Here is a 15,019-nt window from a genome sequence, read left to right as displayed (position 1 = left end):
TTGACAGATGTCCCTGTGTGTGTTTGTGTGTGTAGCCACAAGGCAGAAGAAGCAAATGTGTGTATAGCAGGCAAAAAATTAAGGGAGGGAGCGGGTCAGCGTGTGTGAGGACACAGAGACGATGACTCGACTTGGTTTTCCTGTGGTTTTTGGAAGGAGTTGGCAGGTCATCCTTGGGGCACGGAGTGGGGATGTGGAGCTGTTTTCATGAACACCAAAAAACATTGGGAGAATCGAGTCGAAGCTGCCCTTGCTCCTATGCAGTACACGGCAAGAGATTTATCAGATGAGCTGGGTCCTAATTACTAGAAATATTCAGCTCGGTTTAGGCGAAGGAGCTGCCTGCAGAAGGAAGTTCACATGGTCTCACACTTTTATCTGCACTGCTCCATATCCATGCTCTTGGACAGATTTTGTACTAGAAAGCTGGCAGTGTAAAGACTGGCTAATGTTTGCCAAACATTTTCATTCTTTTGTGCAGGGTAATGTCTAGAAAGCCTCAGGGTTGTGGTGCATCTTTGAAAACAGCTTTCAAAATATGATTTAAGCACAAGAAAATAAACACAACTAGCTGTTGAGCTGTCTTTTATTAGACTAAAATTTAGCTGCTCCTCCTTCTTGTTGTTGTTGAGAGTTAAAAAGTTGTGAACTTTTTCAGCTTCTGAAGGGCGCCCAGGTGTCAGAATAAGTATGAAAACCACTTCTGCAACAGGAAAGAACAGGTGACGTCTTTAAAACCGCTAGTGTAGGCTGTCCTCACATTTTTAACTCTGTTAAACACAATTTTGCATACATGCATTTTCATACATAATATGCTAAAAAAAAAAAAAAGCTGCTTTATTGCCATGATAAAATGCATTCACATTTTCACTGAGACTACATTAGTATAATTCATTTTGTAAACCCTAGAGCACAGTTGAAATGATATTAATGCAAAATAATTCTTCACAACTCGCTAAACTTGATAACTTGAATTAATGATTGACTACAGAAAGAAACAACTGAGTCATACTCTATGGCTTTTTCATGAGTTTGGAGCCATCTGTCACTGTGCTACATTTTGGGATTTTACTGTGGGTACAGTAGGGCATATTTATCGTTTTACATTTACATAGAAGGGAGAACATATTCTAGTGGAAAATACATGGTACAGTAAGTCTTATTTACTGCATAAGCATGAAAAAACGGCCACTTGGTCTTCGAAAGTCAGGTCTGTTCATGGGAGCTTCTATCAGGGCCAAGCTTTGTTCACGGGGTCTGTACAGCATTAAAGTCAAGTTTTTTTCTGCAGTCTTGGATCAAGCTAAGACGGATACACAGTCTGTCTGTGTCTTTTCCTTTCCTCTCATTTTGACGGAGCCAAAAGCTAACTGCATCAGTAATCAGTCACTGGCTATGCAGGGTCCTCCGGTCAGGAGCTTCTCTGCTGTGGAATTCATCAACACGCGGAACCAAGGGCAGCACTTAGGGGAGTTATCAGCCTCACCGAGACAGCTGGCCATGTCTGCCGCTGCTATTAGCGAGCATGGGAACACACATTCGCGCACGCAAACATGCTGACAGGCGTGCAATGCAACTCTCTTGATCTTGGATTTCATGTAAAGGGAGAGTATAAATACATGCACAGAGACCTTTGCATGTATGGATTTACAGAAAGAGATGTTCACAGATGCAAAACCAAATTTAAAGTAGAAAATAATTACAAAGCGCATGGACTGAGTGGCTGCATTCGGCCTTTACAGCTTGATATAAAACGTCTCTGAAAGCCTTTTACAACCAGTTGTGTAAATACACAAAATTAGACACAAAGGTCCGTCCATGCCTGGATCCCTACACATCCCTAGTTTAAGCAAGGACATTGTCATTTGGTGGAGAGTCTGTGTTTTTGCTCACTCTCGAGGGCTCGGTCCAGGCTCACTGATCCCCTTGGACCTCTGAGCCACTATTCCCTTAACTGTATAGCTCAGTGTAGGTAGCCCTCTGGGGGAACAAGGGCAAAAGACTTACAGGAAGATGGGAGGGGTAGATTAAGAGATGAGGGGAGTGAGGAACGGAGAGAGAGAAAGGAGAACACAAGATGTTGAAGAAGAAAAGGAGTGGGAGGGAGGGCAAAGTGAGGGAAAGGAAGGGCAAAAAATGAGTGTGTGTGTGTAAATGTGTAGTGTGTGCATGTGTGTATGCTGATGAAATCTGCCATCCTCAGCAGCCTCCTGTTAAAAGAAATCGGATTAGCTCTCCTCGGGGGGAGAGAACCTTCAGGAATGCAGATGAAGGATTGCGGCACACAGGTTTCTCTCCTGGACTCTAAAAAAGGGCCTCACACAATCACACGCAGACACACACTCATGGTTAGGTTTGCTGTCACACACTTACATAGACACATGTACACACACCGTCACAACAAGGAACTCAGTTTTCCACTCATTCTCTTTTCTCTCCAAAGGCCATTTCTTTATTTCCTCTCATTCATAAAAACACGATGATACGTGGTTGAAATAGAAAAGCGCGTCTTCGATACTAATTCACTTTGTCCTATTGACTAAGCTTTCCCTCACATTGGCTTTGTCACTTGTCAGTTTTTCCACTTTGAAATGAGATGATTTGGATTTGATTTCATTTGTTTTGGACAAAAACAATCCGGATCTTAATCAAGTTATTCTTCGAGTACAATAAATGTACAGCAAATTATCTTGGTCACAATAGTGCAGGAGTATATCAACAGCATTGCCTTTGACGTACAGGTGACATACAAGTAGCCCGTACGGGGAAAACACTGTGATTTAGAGGTAGCAGAAGTGGTTAAATGTACAGAAAATTACTCTGTGACCTTCTTGAATACTTAGCTGGACAAAGACGTGATTTATATAGTTTTGCCTCTGTGCATCACCACAGTGAACGTGAAATCAAACAATTATAATGCAATTGAAGGGCAAACATTCAACTTTACATCAAGGAATTTCACAAAAATTTCGCATGGACTGTTTAGGAATTACAGCATGACACATGTATGCTTTGGATTCGGCGGTTTCTCTCCTTGTCTGTATTTTTCCATATTGGTTTCATCTGTCCAAAGAATTTTTCCACAACTGTGCAGCCTCTTTTAGATGTTTTTTTGGCAAATCCTAATCTGGCCTTCCTGTTCTTGAGCGTAATCAGTGGCTTGTTGTAAACTCTCTGCATTTACATTTGTGTTGATTGTAGACCTTGACAAAAAATACACCTATTACCTTGAGTGTTCTTGGCTTGGTTAGATGTTTGATGTTGTTTTTCCGCAGCTATGGAAGTGCCTCTGTCATCATACACTTTGTTGTGTGGTCTTTCAGACCTTTTGCTCTGGCCAAGTGCGTTCCTTCTTTTTAAGAATGTACCACTCCTAATGTTTCTGCTGTCTGTCTGATAGATTTATTGTAGTTTTTGATTATGAGGATGGCCTCGCTCAACTTCAGATATTATGTCTGTTTCATTTGTTATTGAATAATAACAGAGTAAGCCTCATGTGGCCTTGAAAACTGCGTTTATGCAACAACTTTGTAAAACCCCTTGAATTAGAGTTCAAAGTCTGCACTTAAGTCCTATACAATTAAATAATTGTGGTGGTCTATAAAGTTAAAACTACAAAAATTATATTTTTGTCCAACAAATTATGGCTCTAACTGTATTTCACAGAAGTACGTTCGATCAGCAAAGCCATCAGTGTCCGACTTACGACAACATATAAACATATAAATAAGAGACACTTTAAAAGGGTTAAATGCAGCTTGAAATCATGTCACCAAATTTATGGAAGAACATCTTTTGTAAAAAGAAGGACAAGACATTGATCAAACTGTGTTCCAGCCACAGTCTTCTCTTTGGCTTTGTTTAGGTCATTATTGAAAAGTAGGCTTAAAACAAAAGTGTTGACCACTTCTTTCTGTGTGTTTTGCTGCTTCGCTGCAAATCGCCATTCCTCATTTTTGTCTGTCAGTAAATATCAGAAACTGGCTTCTCACTTAGAGTGAGATTGATTGCTTTTGTTGCCTTCTCCTTTTTACTACAGCAGATGACACTACATTGTCACACTGAAAAAACTGATATAAAAGGTGGTAATGTAGGACAAGTTGTCACATTTTCTTTTGCTTCAGCATTTTAATATTACTTCCCATACTGTATGAATCTTGATAGGCCGTATAATTTGTTGTTGTTTTTTCTCTTTCAGACTGGCATGGCGTTAACATATGATCCTGCTGCAATGCAGAATGGGTAAGACTTGATCTATCCTTGGCACCAGCTAATACACTCGCCTCCTGTCTCATAGAACCCCAGTCGATACTACTGTCATACACAAAGATTAATGTAGTGTCTGCACTTTGTTACTGTTTGATTAAGGAAATCTATATGGAGTTCAGATATCGGTTTTCACTGGTGAGGTCAGGTGAGAAATGGCGAGTGTGTGTGTGTGTGTGCGTGTGTGTGTGTGCGTGTGTGTGTGTGTGTGTGTGTGTGTCTTTGGATACTCAGATATGTGTGTCTTCATGTCATGGTGCTGTGGAAATAAATGACCCGGCGTCATGTTTTATTTTTCCCCACGGTGCTGAGACAGGAAGGAGAATGCTGAGGCTCCCCTTTATCTCCCTCTGTCCTCAGTCATTCACAGGAAGCACCTCACTCCCACTTCCTAAACCACTTATCCTCCAGTGAGTCAGTCTCAACCAAAACACAACACTGGATGAATAGCATCACTCATTACATACGCCCTGCAATGTAAAAGCCTACTTCAGTATAAATCCCTCAACTTATGATCCCAAAGATACAAAACTGCGAGAGAAAGAGAAAAATGTGTCGCTCTCAGCACCTTGAACCAGATTTTTTAGAGGGCAATAAAAACAATATACATAAATAATCATTCTCTAGAAAAGAAGAAAAATAACGTAAAACAAAAAACGTAATGCATAGTTTAAAAAAATGCTACTTTACATTTCTTACAGGTACATAAATAGTTCAAATTCAAATTGGTGAATTTAGTGCTGTATATAATTATAATGCAAATTACCCATAATTAATGCATATATATATTATTGAGGGACTTAATTTACATGTCCTCCTCAGTGTTAATATTTGCATAAAATGTAACTGTATACTTTCAGAAACCAAAAGCAAAAAGACGTTTAGAAAAACTGAAACACTGCACACGATCCCAGCGTTGGGTGAAAACTAATGTAGCTCCTTCCTTTGTCATAAACTGACCTTTTATATTTAATCAAGCTGCCAAAGTTTCCAAACTACTAAGCAAACTACACAACATCACTTTTATGTGTCATTCACATTCATTGAAATCATTTTACATTTTGCACAATCTGACATGGATAATAAAACAATGAAAACTCTGTTTTTGAGCTGCTGGTGTTTGACTCACATTTTCACAACACCGGACCGTTAAAGTCAAACTATAATCTGGTCGCCGTTGATGCTGTATGTAGTGATTTCAAGGCTCGTTACAGAATTAGTGTTGGCCTGTCCTTGGCCAGTATTATGATTTTCATCAATTGTTGCTGAGACTGTTGGACATCCCGCTTAACCTCCCAGGGGATCTCGGGGAGATTCAGCACCTTTAGATGTTCAGCATTAAAATAAAGTCTTTCAATTACACAAAGAAGGTCTCCAAGTACACAGAAAAAGATTTCCTTGACTATATCCCAGTGTTGAGTGCATCGGTAATCCGTTGCAGATATGGCCGTCCATCAGCTGTCCAGCGTATTATTATTGCTCTATTAAGTAAATTCCAGTATGAGAACTAAGCCAAATATTCAGAAGTTGAAACTAAAGTTTAAGCAAGCAGACCAAAAGAAACCACACCATGAGAAGAGTGACACATCAAGCTTGCCTCACTGAGAAATAGAAAAGCAACACAGACGGCTGTTTAATAGCAGTTTGAAGAGGATGAAGAGGGAAACAAGGCCAAGTTGTGAATGAGCATATACCATATATCTTACCATGGAGAATGGACAAGTTCATTTTACTGATGGATTCATTTTTATGTAAGGCAGTAGGAGAATATTCCTTGCATCAGACATACAGTCAACAATGCAGTGGACGTAATCGAGTCAGAGGATGTTTGTCTGCTCCAGAGTTGGACGCCTATACTAAACGAACCACACCCCGTCCACTTAGAAGCTGCAGTCCTTTCTGTAGACATATGCACACCCTCTGGTTTCCAGCTGTGTGGAGAAGGGTAATGACTCCCAGCACACCTCGAAGCTTTGAAGAAATTACCTTTCAGGCCAATCAAGCAGTACTGACTGTCATGGACTTCCCTCTACAGTCACCTGACCTCAGCCCTCCTGAGCATTAAGCGCAACTGAATTTACGTTCCTGTTTGCGCAGCCTTGAGGAGTCCCTGCTGCTCACTTACAAGTGTCATTAATGCAAGATTTGAGGCATACCAAATATTCTGTATTACTCAATAGTCTTGTACATTTTTCAGATGTTTCTATTAAAGTCGTTTAATAGCCTCGTAACATGGAACCACCCAATGCAAATAAACTAGGTATTCTCTCTACTGTTAGTTACTCAAATCTATTCCTCTGTTCCTTTTTCCTTTCGGCTCAGGTTCTACTCCTCGCCTTACAGCATCGCCACCAACCGCATGATCGCACAGACCTCCATCACGCCCTTCATCGCTGCTTCCCCCGTTTCCACATATCAGGTGGGCCATAATGCACTGGAATATGGGTAGATTCTGTGTGTATGTATATGAGAGTATACTTTGTGTATTTTGTGCACTTTGGGTTGGAAAAGAGGGGGTGGGCTTCAAAACAGCATGAGGCTCTCGCTTCTTCCCTCATTGTTTCTTCGATGCTCCAGCTGTGCTTGATGACATCTGTTTCGTAGGCAGCAAACACGCCAGGGATCAGAACAGAAGCGGCAAAGAAAAAGGGGGATTTTAAAAAGGCTGACAAGGTAGAAAAAAAGAAACACACCCATCAAGAATGAAAGTATCTAGGAAAAAGAAACAGTTTCCTCTCTCCTGTAGTCCAAACCTCTTTTGTTCCCTCTCTCGATCTCTTTTTATTTTATTTTCCTAGCTTCAGCACCAGTCCTTCCACTTCCAGAGCGAACGTTTGCATTCCTCACTGCTGCGATCAGTGGAGTAATGCAACAGAACAGAGCGGGATCGTAAAAATTGGCCCTGTGATATGTCAGGAGCGCTAACTATTTTCCGTCACTGCGCATTTCATGCAACACCCTTTGCCGAATCTAAACATCAAGAGACGCTGCCACTGTGCCCTCTCGATCAGACACTATCGTTTAACATCGCCTCTGTTTGGTATGCAGAGACAGAAAGACGAGGATAGAGAGCAGGAGAAAGGAGATGAAGGATAGATAAGAAAATAGAAGAGACAGATGGAGAGAGAGAGAGAGAAAGAGTAGGTTTAGGTGATGGCGATGGCACGGCTGGGTGGGCAGAGGAGGGGTGTTGCTGAAGGTTGCGGCGCCCGTCTTTGAGGCACGCTTGATTAAAACTCTGGTCCAGTACCTGTGGTGGAGGGGCAGAGGAGAGAGAAGGAGGGAGAAAAGTGGGCCAGGGCGCGCCTCTAATCCGCTCTCGGAAGGCTTCCCAAATTGATTTATCAAAAACAATGGCCAGGCTTTTGAGGAATATTAATCCTCACAGTTTCAATATCGGGCAGCTCTGCCGCCGCTTCCTGTAATATTGCCCTTCAGCCAGTCACGGCAGGAAGGTGAGTCCTTCATCTTCTGCTCAAGTACAAAGAGGCACGGGGAAGAAAGAAGGAGAAGACAAGCCAGGCAGATATATATGCAAGACAAAAGGAAATCACTTCCTTTTATGATGAAAAGTATTGCCTTTGTAATGAAAATCTCAAGGTGCGCAGAAATGACTGTATGTGTCATTCCTCCTTTTATGTTTGTGTCGCGTTGATATTTTGGAGCTTTTGATAGAATTGATTTATCAGATCTGCAAATGACCCATACCAACAGCGGTACTCTGGCGTTCTTTATGCTTGGCTCCTCAATAACGATTGGATTCATTTCCTGGAAAAAACGACTTTGATGATCCGCATGACAGGAGACAGTCCAGGCCAGATCGCTACCAAGATTTCAACGAGTACCGCCAGCCAGCCGTGAGCCTGGTTTACATCACTGCTTATACAGACTGGCTCACTGGCTGACTAAATATGTGGCTGGCTGATAGGACGCGGGGCTGGCAGGCATACTAACTAGCTAACTGGCTGGCTGTTTGGGTTTACGTGTGACTGGTTGGAACGAGGGCCAGCTGGCTGACCATGCAGCTCGACAACTGACTTACCGGCTTTTTGGCCTGTTGGCTGACAGGCTCTTTTAAATTATAATATAAGCTGTGAAGTTCAGCCAGAGGTAGGGAGCTTCTTAGGTTGTGCACATTTTACCCTTCACTCACAGTGAAACTAATGTTCATGTAGAATTACTCTACCTGCTGTAATTCTGAGCAACTCTGTAAAAGCTGTAATTTGGTGCTTTGGGGAAAAGCCAGCTCAGGTCGAGTCAGTTAACTCTAATCTTCAAAAGCAGTCATTTGGATCTCTTTATATTTTGTGTTACACTTAGCAACTTAGCACGTTTTCCCTCACGTTCTTTCCTGCCTGATAACAGATCAGTCTCTGGCTTTCTGGTTTATTTTTATCTGGGAGATGTCTGGGAGTGAAGTCCTGCTGAAGTGGTTAATGCTGTAACTCATCAGCCCTTTTGCTGTTTTTAACATCCCACAGATAAACGCATTTGTCATATATCTGCTGTTAACTTGGACTAAACTACAGTCTTTTCACGAACCTAAGATGGTAGTGTTTGGTTCCAAAAGTAAAAAAATGAGTGAACACAACTGTCTCACAGCTGGCAAACTGGGACTTATCTCTCAGCATCCAAACAAACCCAGAGGACACATTATCAGTGCATTACAACATTTTCAGCTATCAGGAAACACATTACAACATTGCTGTACATTGCACTGTTTGAGAGGTGCTTTTATCCCGTCTTCCTTCTCTCACCCCGACCGGTCGCAGCAGATGGCCCCGCCCCTCCCCGCGCCTGGTTCTGCCGGAGGTTTCTTCCTGTGAAAAGGGAGTTTTTCCTTCCCACTGTCGCCAAAGTGCTTGCTCATAGGGGGTCATATGATATGTATTAATGTAGGGTCTACCTACAATATAAAGTGCCTTGAGGCAACTGTTATTGTGATTTGGCACTGTATAAATAAAACTGAATTGAATTGAGATTAATCTAATAATATAAGAATCTGTACAACACCTGAGGAGGCTGTAAAGATCTGACGTAAGGGCTTTGAACAAAATTGAAAAGGAAGCTGAGATTATGAAGTAAATATGTTGGAGGTCTCTTTGTCTGTTTCTTTTCAGTGGATTGGACTAGCCTCCCATTGTGTTCACTGTGTTCTTATCAGTTCAGGTTTGGACTTTTTCATCTTTGGTTGCTTCAGATAAATTGTGAGTGAGCCTCCCTCACGTTAGTATATGTAAGACTGGCTTTTTTTATTTACCCAGCAAAGATTTCACCATGATTCTCTCACGATTTTTTCCTTAAGCCCAGTGTAAAGCCATCCTTTCTTGTTGCAATAATCACATGACGGTCATGCAATATCTTAGTTAGAAAATGCAGAAGACAAGTGATTAAATATAAGCTTTCTCTGTGTCTATCTGCTGTCCCATTCAGCTGGGGAGAACAAATATTGCCGTGTATAAACAAGCAGACTTGGCACCGCGTTATAGAATATCAGGCTTGTTTAGGTATGGATCCAAATCACGCATTTGGGTTGGCTCAGAGGATTGATTGCTCTTACAGCAGATTATTCCATGTTTGTCTTTGTTTAATCTAATCATTTTACCAGGATCAGTGGCCAGTCTGTGTGTTTGTCTGCTACAAGCTGTCTAATTCCTCTCTCCAGCATAAAAGCTCTGTTTGTTCATCGTCCATTCCTCCGGTTTCTTTATAGTTTCCACTGTCACTGTTTCTCCATCTCTTTAACTTTTGAATCTACATTTGTAAATATGCATATCTGTCACTGTTTTTTTTTTTCCTCTGGTTGTAGCGTTGAAGTTCTTTGTTCTGTTTTATGCTGAGATTAAAACAAAAATGCTTTTTGTATTTTGTGAGTCTTCTCTAGAGGTCTGTCCCTGACCTTTCACCCCTGCTCCAACAGCACTGGGCAGAGCTTTAATATTCTTATAATACAGAAAAAGACTCATTTTACGGGCTCAATGCACAACGTACTGCCGGCAATAATGGGAAGGCAGGAGGGAGATGGGCTGCCTCCAGACTTTCAGATTCTTCTAGTAATTCTTTGGCACAAATTAATCTGTGTAAAGTTCAGCCATTTTGGTGCATTAAAACCAGCACAATCATTTTAAGACTTACAGACTGAAGAGTATTTGAACATATTGGGACTATTTGAATTGCATTTATTGTATTATGTGGGATACGTTTCAGCTCTTACTAAGACAAAGGAAAATTTTATATTGCCACCATCATTTTACATTTTCTATATTTCTCCTCAGGTCCAGAGTACGTGGATGCCTCATCAACAATATGTTATGCAACCTACAGTAAGTACTCCACCATGTACCTGAAGTACTGCAGCTGCCCTTGAGTCCCCGCTGGGGATCCACCCTTTGGATGCGCATCACAGATTTTCAACTAGTCTGATCTGCTGTTAATCGAAACTTTTTATTTTTAAATTTATCCTGAAAATAGTTTACGACATGGAGACATTTTTATATTTAGCACAATGTGACTGACCAGAAAAAGATTCTGTTTGAAAAAACGTTTAAGCCACATTATTCTTCCGTTGCAGACTAAATGTTAAAGCAACTCAATTTCTAACATGCACTTGGCCACTATTACTTCTGGCCAAATGATTACACCATTTCGGTCCTGGAGTTACTATACGAAGCACTTTACCCAATTCTGATAACCACATTTTTCCATCTCTCCTAAGTATACAAACACATTTTGTTTTATTTTTGGGAGGCTTTGTGGAGTTTATATGTTTTTGGTAGTGCCAGGAAGCAATTCAGAGTCATTTACCAGACCACAGCACAAGACAGACTGCTGCTTGAGGTTACCATCCCAGACACCAGACAAGGGGGAAAAAAGCTAATATTAATTAGACTTAGCTCACGAGCAACACGGTCTTTAACGGTGAGGTAATCACATTGCCTTCAGTCACATTCAGTTCTGTTTTGAAGAGAGACAACAGAGAAGCTTCAGAAGGTTTGTACTGGTCACTAAATTTCACATTTTAACATTTCAATAACTGGCAAAGTCCTACTTCCTAAATATTAGTAAAAACGAAACCTTCTTGGATGTTATTCTTTAAATCAAGGTCAATTACATTTTCACAGAGAAGTACAGTGCAAACGTTCCCTCTCATTTCTTTGTACAGAATTTCTTCTCCTTTTTAAAGTGGCATTTAACAATAGTTCTTCGAGCTTCATGAGGGTCTTCCAAAGTTTTTCTTTGGACATCGGCTGCTTTTTCACTCATTTTCAATCCAGTCCTTGTACCTGACCATTTTCAGATAAATGTTTTCTTTGTTAAGTTACTTGGCATTGACCTGGGAATCATTCAATCTTAAAAAGGAACCTAGCTCAAGAAATGAACTGGTGGCGTGTCTACACATAACAAAAAACTTAGCAGAGAACCACTTTTTAAACAGTACCTTCAGGGACTTTGTTACTAGCAGCCATAATTTGTTCCCATTTCTTCAAATTCATGAAAAACGGCAACAATAAAAGTTTGACAGGCATAGAACGAGCGATTATCCAAAAACCTGGTATAACTGAAAGCCATGCTCTTAACAAACAGGAAAGAATTGTGAGGTGCATCTGGCCCTTCAGTTGATCCAGTTGATCTACTGTTTACTAAAGCCTTATCAAGTAGACGCATGGCTGTCAACAAGCCATTCTTAAGGAAGACAAACAGAGAGGAAAGCCTGAGGTATGCTAAATTACACAAGAATTAGACTAAAAAACAATGGCACCAAGTCTTGTGGAGTAATGAATCCAAATTTCAAATATATATATATATATATATATAGTCTCTTACAGCCATCATGGTTCGGGGTTGTATTTCAGCCAGTGGTGTTAACGATCTTATCAAAATTGATGGAATTATAAACAGAGAAGAGCACCATCAGATTTTGATCTACCATGCAATACCATCTGGAAAGTGTCAGATTGGCAAGAGCTTCATTTTCATGACAATGATCCCAAACACAGTGACAATGCAGCAAAAGCATACCTGAAGAGAAAAACACACAATGGATTGCCATCAGTCATGGATTGGCCTCGCCTGAGCCCAGAGCTCAACATTTTTGAAGCAGTGTAGGATCGTCTGTACAGTGAACAGAACAAAAGGCAGCCAACATCCAAAGAAGAGTTTTGAATGCCCTTCAAAAAGCCTGGAGAACTATTCCTGAAGAAACGACAAGAAAACTTGAGCAAGAGAGTTCAGGCTGTCATGAAGAATAAAGGTGGTCATACCAAATATTGATTTTCAAGCTCGTTAGAGTTTTACGATCTGTATTTGCAGAGTTATATACTGTATTTTCTTGTATTTTTACATGTTTCAATAAATCGCTGCACATATTTTCAAGCAGGAGAGGTGGCTCAAGGCTTTTTCACATTTCCTGAAATACCCCCGCTTGCACATCCAGTTTTATTTTCCTATCGCTGAAGCCTCACCCGCACTCTTGCTTGAAAATACTTTTCCTTCTCTGTTGTTATAACAACAAAGCACATTAGTGGTTTACCAAATTGTTTTAAGGTTGAGTTTTTAATTGATCCAAGCTCTATAAGTGTTCTCATTTTGTTTCTTAGTGATTTTAAATCATTCTGCCAGAGATTTTTAGTGTTTGCTTGAGGCTTGTTGTGGCCCCTGAAGCGTATTCAATCTACTTCATTGCTCTCAGTTTGTTCACAGAAAAAGACTGGTTACCAGTCAAGGGCAAATATATCTGATTCTTTACCACTATTTTAAAAAAAGCTTCACTTTTTGAAAATCTCAATACTTCTTTAATAAGGTGGGTACTTAGTTCTATTAGCCTGGAAAAGGGAGTGCAGTGAAGTTTTTTTTTCTACATAAAGCACATTTTTAGGACTCTGCGTCACAGTATGGTTCATAATATGCATGTAAATTCTGCACTGTGGTTCTAATTTTATTGATACAATAAGTTATTTTGTCTTTGGAAAAGAAATGACCAGCTTCAGGGTAACTTGTGTTAGTTTTTGCTGAAGTTACCTCTAATGAATCTCACAGCCGCATAATTTAAGTCATGCTTTGATATCGAGGTTCACTATTCTGTACTAATGAGCAAATGAATATGCATATGGGTGAATAGGTAGCACCTTACAGTTTGGATCTATAACCCGGGGTTATAGAGTTCTATACTGCAACAAATATTTTACACACTGGGTAGATACCAGCCCAAAAGTGTTATAATAATAGGGAGAAAACTAGTAAGAACACACAGTTCCAGCGTAATTAGTCATTATTTTTTTTGTGTAGACTGTTAGATTAATTAAATTTGTTTTCCCCAGATACCGGGGTCGTATGCCTCCACCAGTTTAAATCCTTCTCTCTTCCCCTTACTTCCTAAATTAGAGTTTTGGGAGAACCTTATGATATCCCAATGAAGGTGACCTTGCAATGACCTTTCAGTGTTAGATAAAATTGCATTAGTTTATGTTATCCTCTTATATGATTAGAATTCTAGAGTTACAACTGAATACTGTAGCTGTTTTGTGAGTTCCTAATGACCTTAGCTTTGAACTTTGACGGCCAAAATATTATCGGTTCATTGTTACCGGCACAGAGGCACAAATCAGTACACACTACCTGATATTTTCACATCATGATATTTTTAGCTTTTGCTGTTGATGGTTCAGAATGAAAAACCAAGTTTGGCTAATGAAGTCCGTACGAATGTGGATAACATTGTAAGCGTCAGTCAAGAAGACAACTGCTTTAGAGTCCCTGCCACTGAGCAAACTGGGAAACATTGGCACTCACTCACTAGAGGAGTGCTCAACCAGCCGCGTGGCTCCCCGCTGTGGCCATTTACCACTCAGTCCTACCCATCTCACTTCCACTCCCGCTGTGGGACAGTGAACATGTAATCTGGTCGCAGCAGGCCACCAGCCCAGCAGACACACACACACCCACACCCAGCTGCAGCTGCCCTGTGAGGTGCCCAGTTTGCCTTTCAGCCACACAACTTCCTGCCTTTTTTTTTTTTTTGCACATATCTTCACTCAACCAGCCACCTCCTTCCCTCCCATACTTTGCAGTTCTCTCAGGCAGGTATGCTCCTTCCTTATGGCACTCGTTTCAGGCTGGATTAAAGCTAGCTCGCTAACAAGCTGCTGTTTTTGCTGCTGCTGCTGAGTCTCCCTGTTGTGAAAATGAAGCTGTCTTAGGTGGTAGACAGTATTACAAGGTGAATGACAAACGTGACAGAGTCCTCTAATAGTATAACTGCTCAGCATGTGCAGTGCAGCCCGTTTGTGTTTTAGTGTGTACATGCATTCTTTCTACACAAATACATTTGCATGTCTGCTTGTGCGTGTGCATCCACAGTACAAGAATACACGTTTGCTTGAATGTGCATACTGTTTTCTTCATTTTCTGGCATCTTCTCAGGCTCTCGGCCATGTGGTGTTGTGGTTTGTCTGTCATCACATGGAGAGAGTATATACTGCCTCATCATCTATGCTTGGGTAACTGTGCGTGTTTGCCGATACATGTTTGTATGTACTGTATGTGTTATGAATTGCCATACGTGTGGCCCATACGGGTTATTCTTTACCAGCCCATGCGATGCCTGATGGTCATCCATCTTTCAGCCTTATGTCATGGGGCCTCTTGAAGCCTTTGGCACTAGCCACTAACCAGCAGCCACATTGTACTGTCTACATCTCATCATGCCTCCATGCCAGCAGTAGCCATGTGGCGATATAAGTCCCCATGGTCCCGT

The 15,019-nt window shown here is 41.0% G+C and overlaps 1 protein-coding gene across 3 annotated transcripts in view; it reads left to right on the top strand.

The window, feature by feature from the left end:
- rbms3 (RNA binding motif, single stranded interacting protein) overlaps positions 1 to 15,019 on the top strand; it is a 292,860-nt gene that overhangs the window by 254,853 nt on the left and 22,988 nt on the right. For all 3 annotated transcript variants that reach the window (XM_026155390.1, XM_026155391.1, XM_026155392.1), the window contains 3 exons: positions 4,199 to 4,242; positions 6,589 to 6,685; positions 10,542 to 10,589. In XM_026155390.1, coding sequence (XP_026011175.1) covers positions 4,199 to 4,242; positions 6,589 to 6,685; positions 10,542 to 10,589 — 189 coding nt within the window. The remainder of the gene's footprint in view (positions 1 to 4,198; positions 4,243 to 6,588; positions 6,686 to 10,541; positions 10,590 to 15,019) is intronic.

The sequence above is a fragment of the Astatotilapia calliptera genome, chromosome 22 (assembly GCF_900246225.1).
Source record: "Astatotilapia calliptera chromosome 22, fAstCal1.2, whole genome shotgun sequence".
In the NCBI taxonomy this organism is placed as follows: Eukaryota; Metazoa; Chordata; class Actinopteri; order Cichliformes; family Cichlidae; genus Astatotilapia; species Astatotilapia calliptera.
This window is presented reverse-complemented; position numbering and strand designations above follow the sequence as displayed.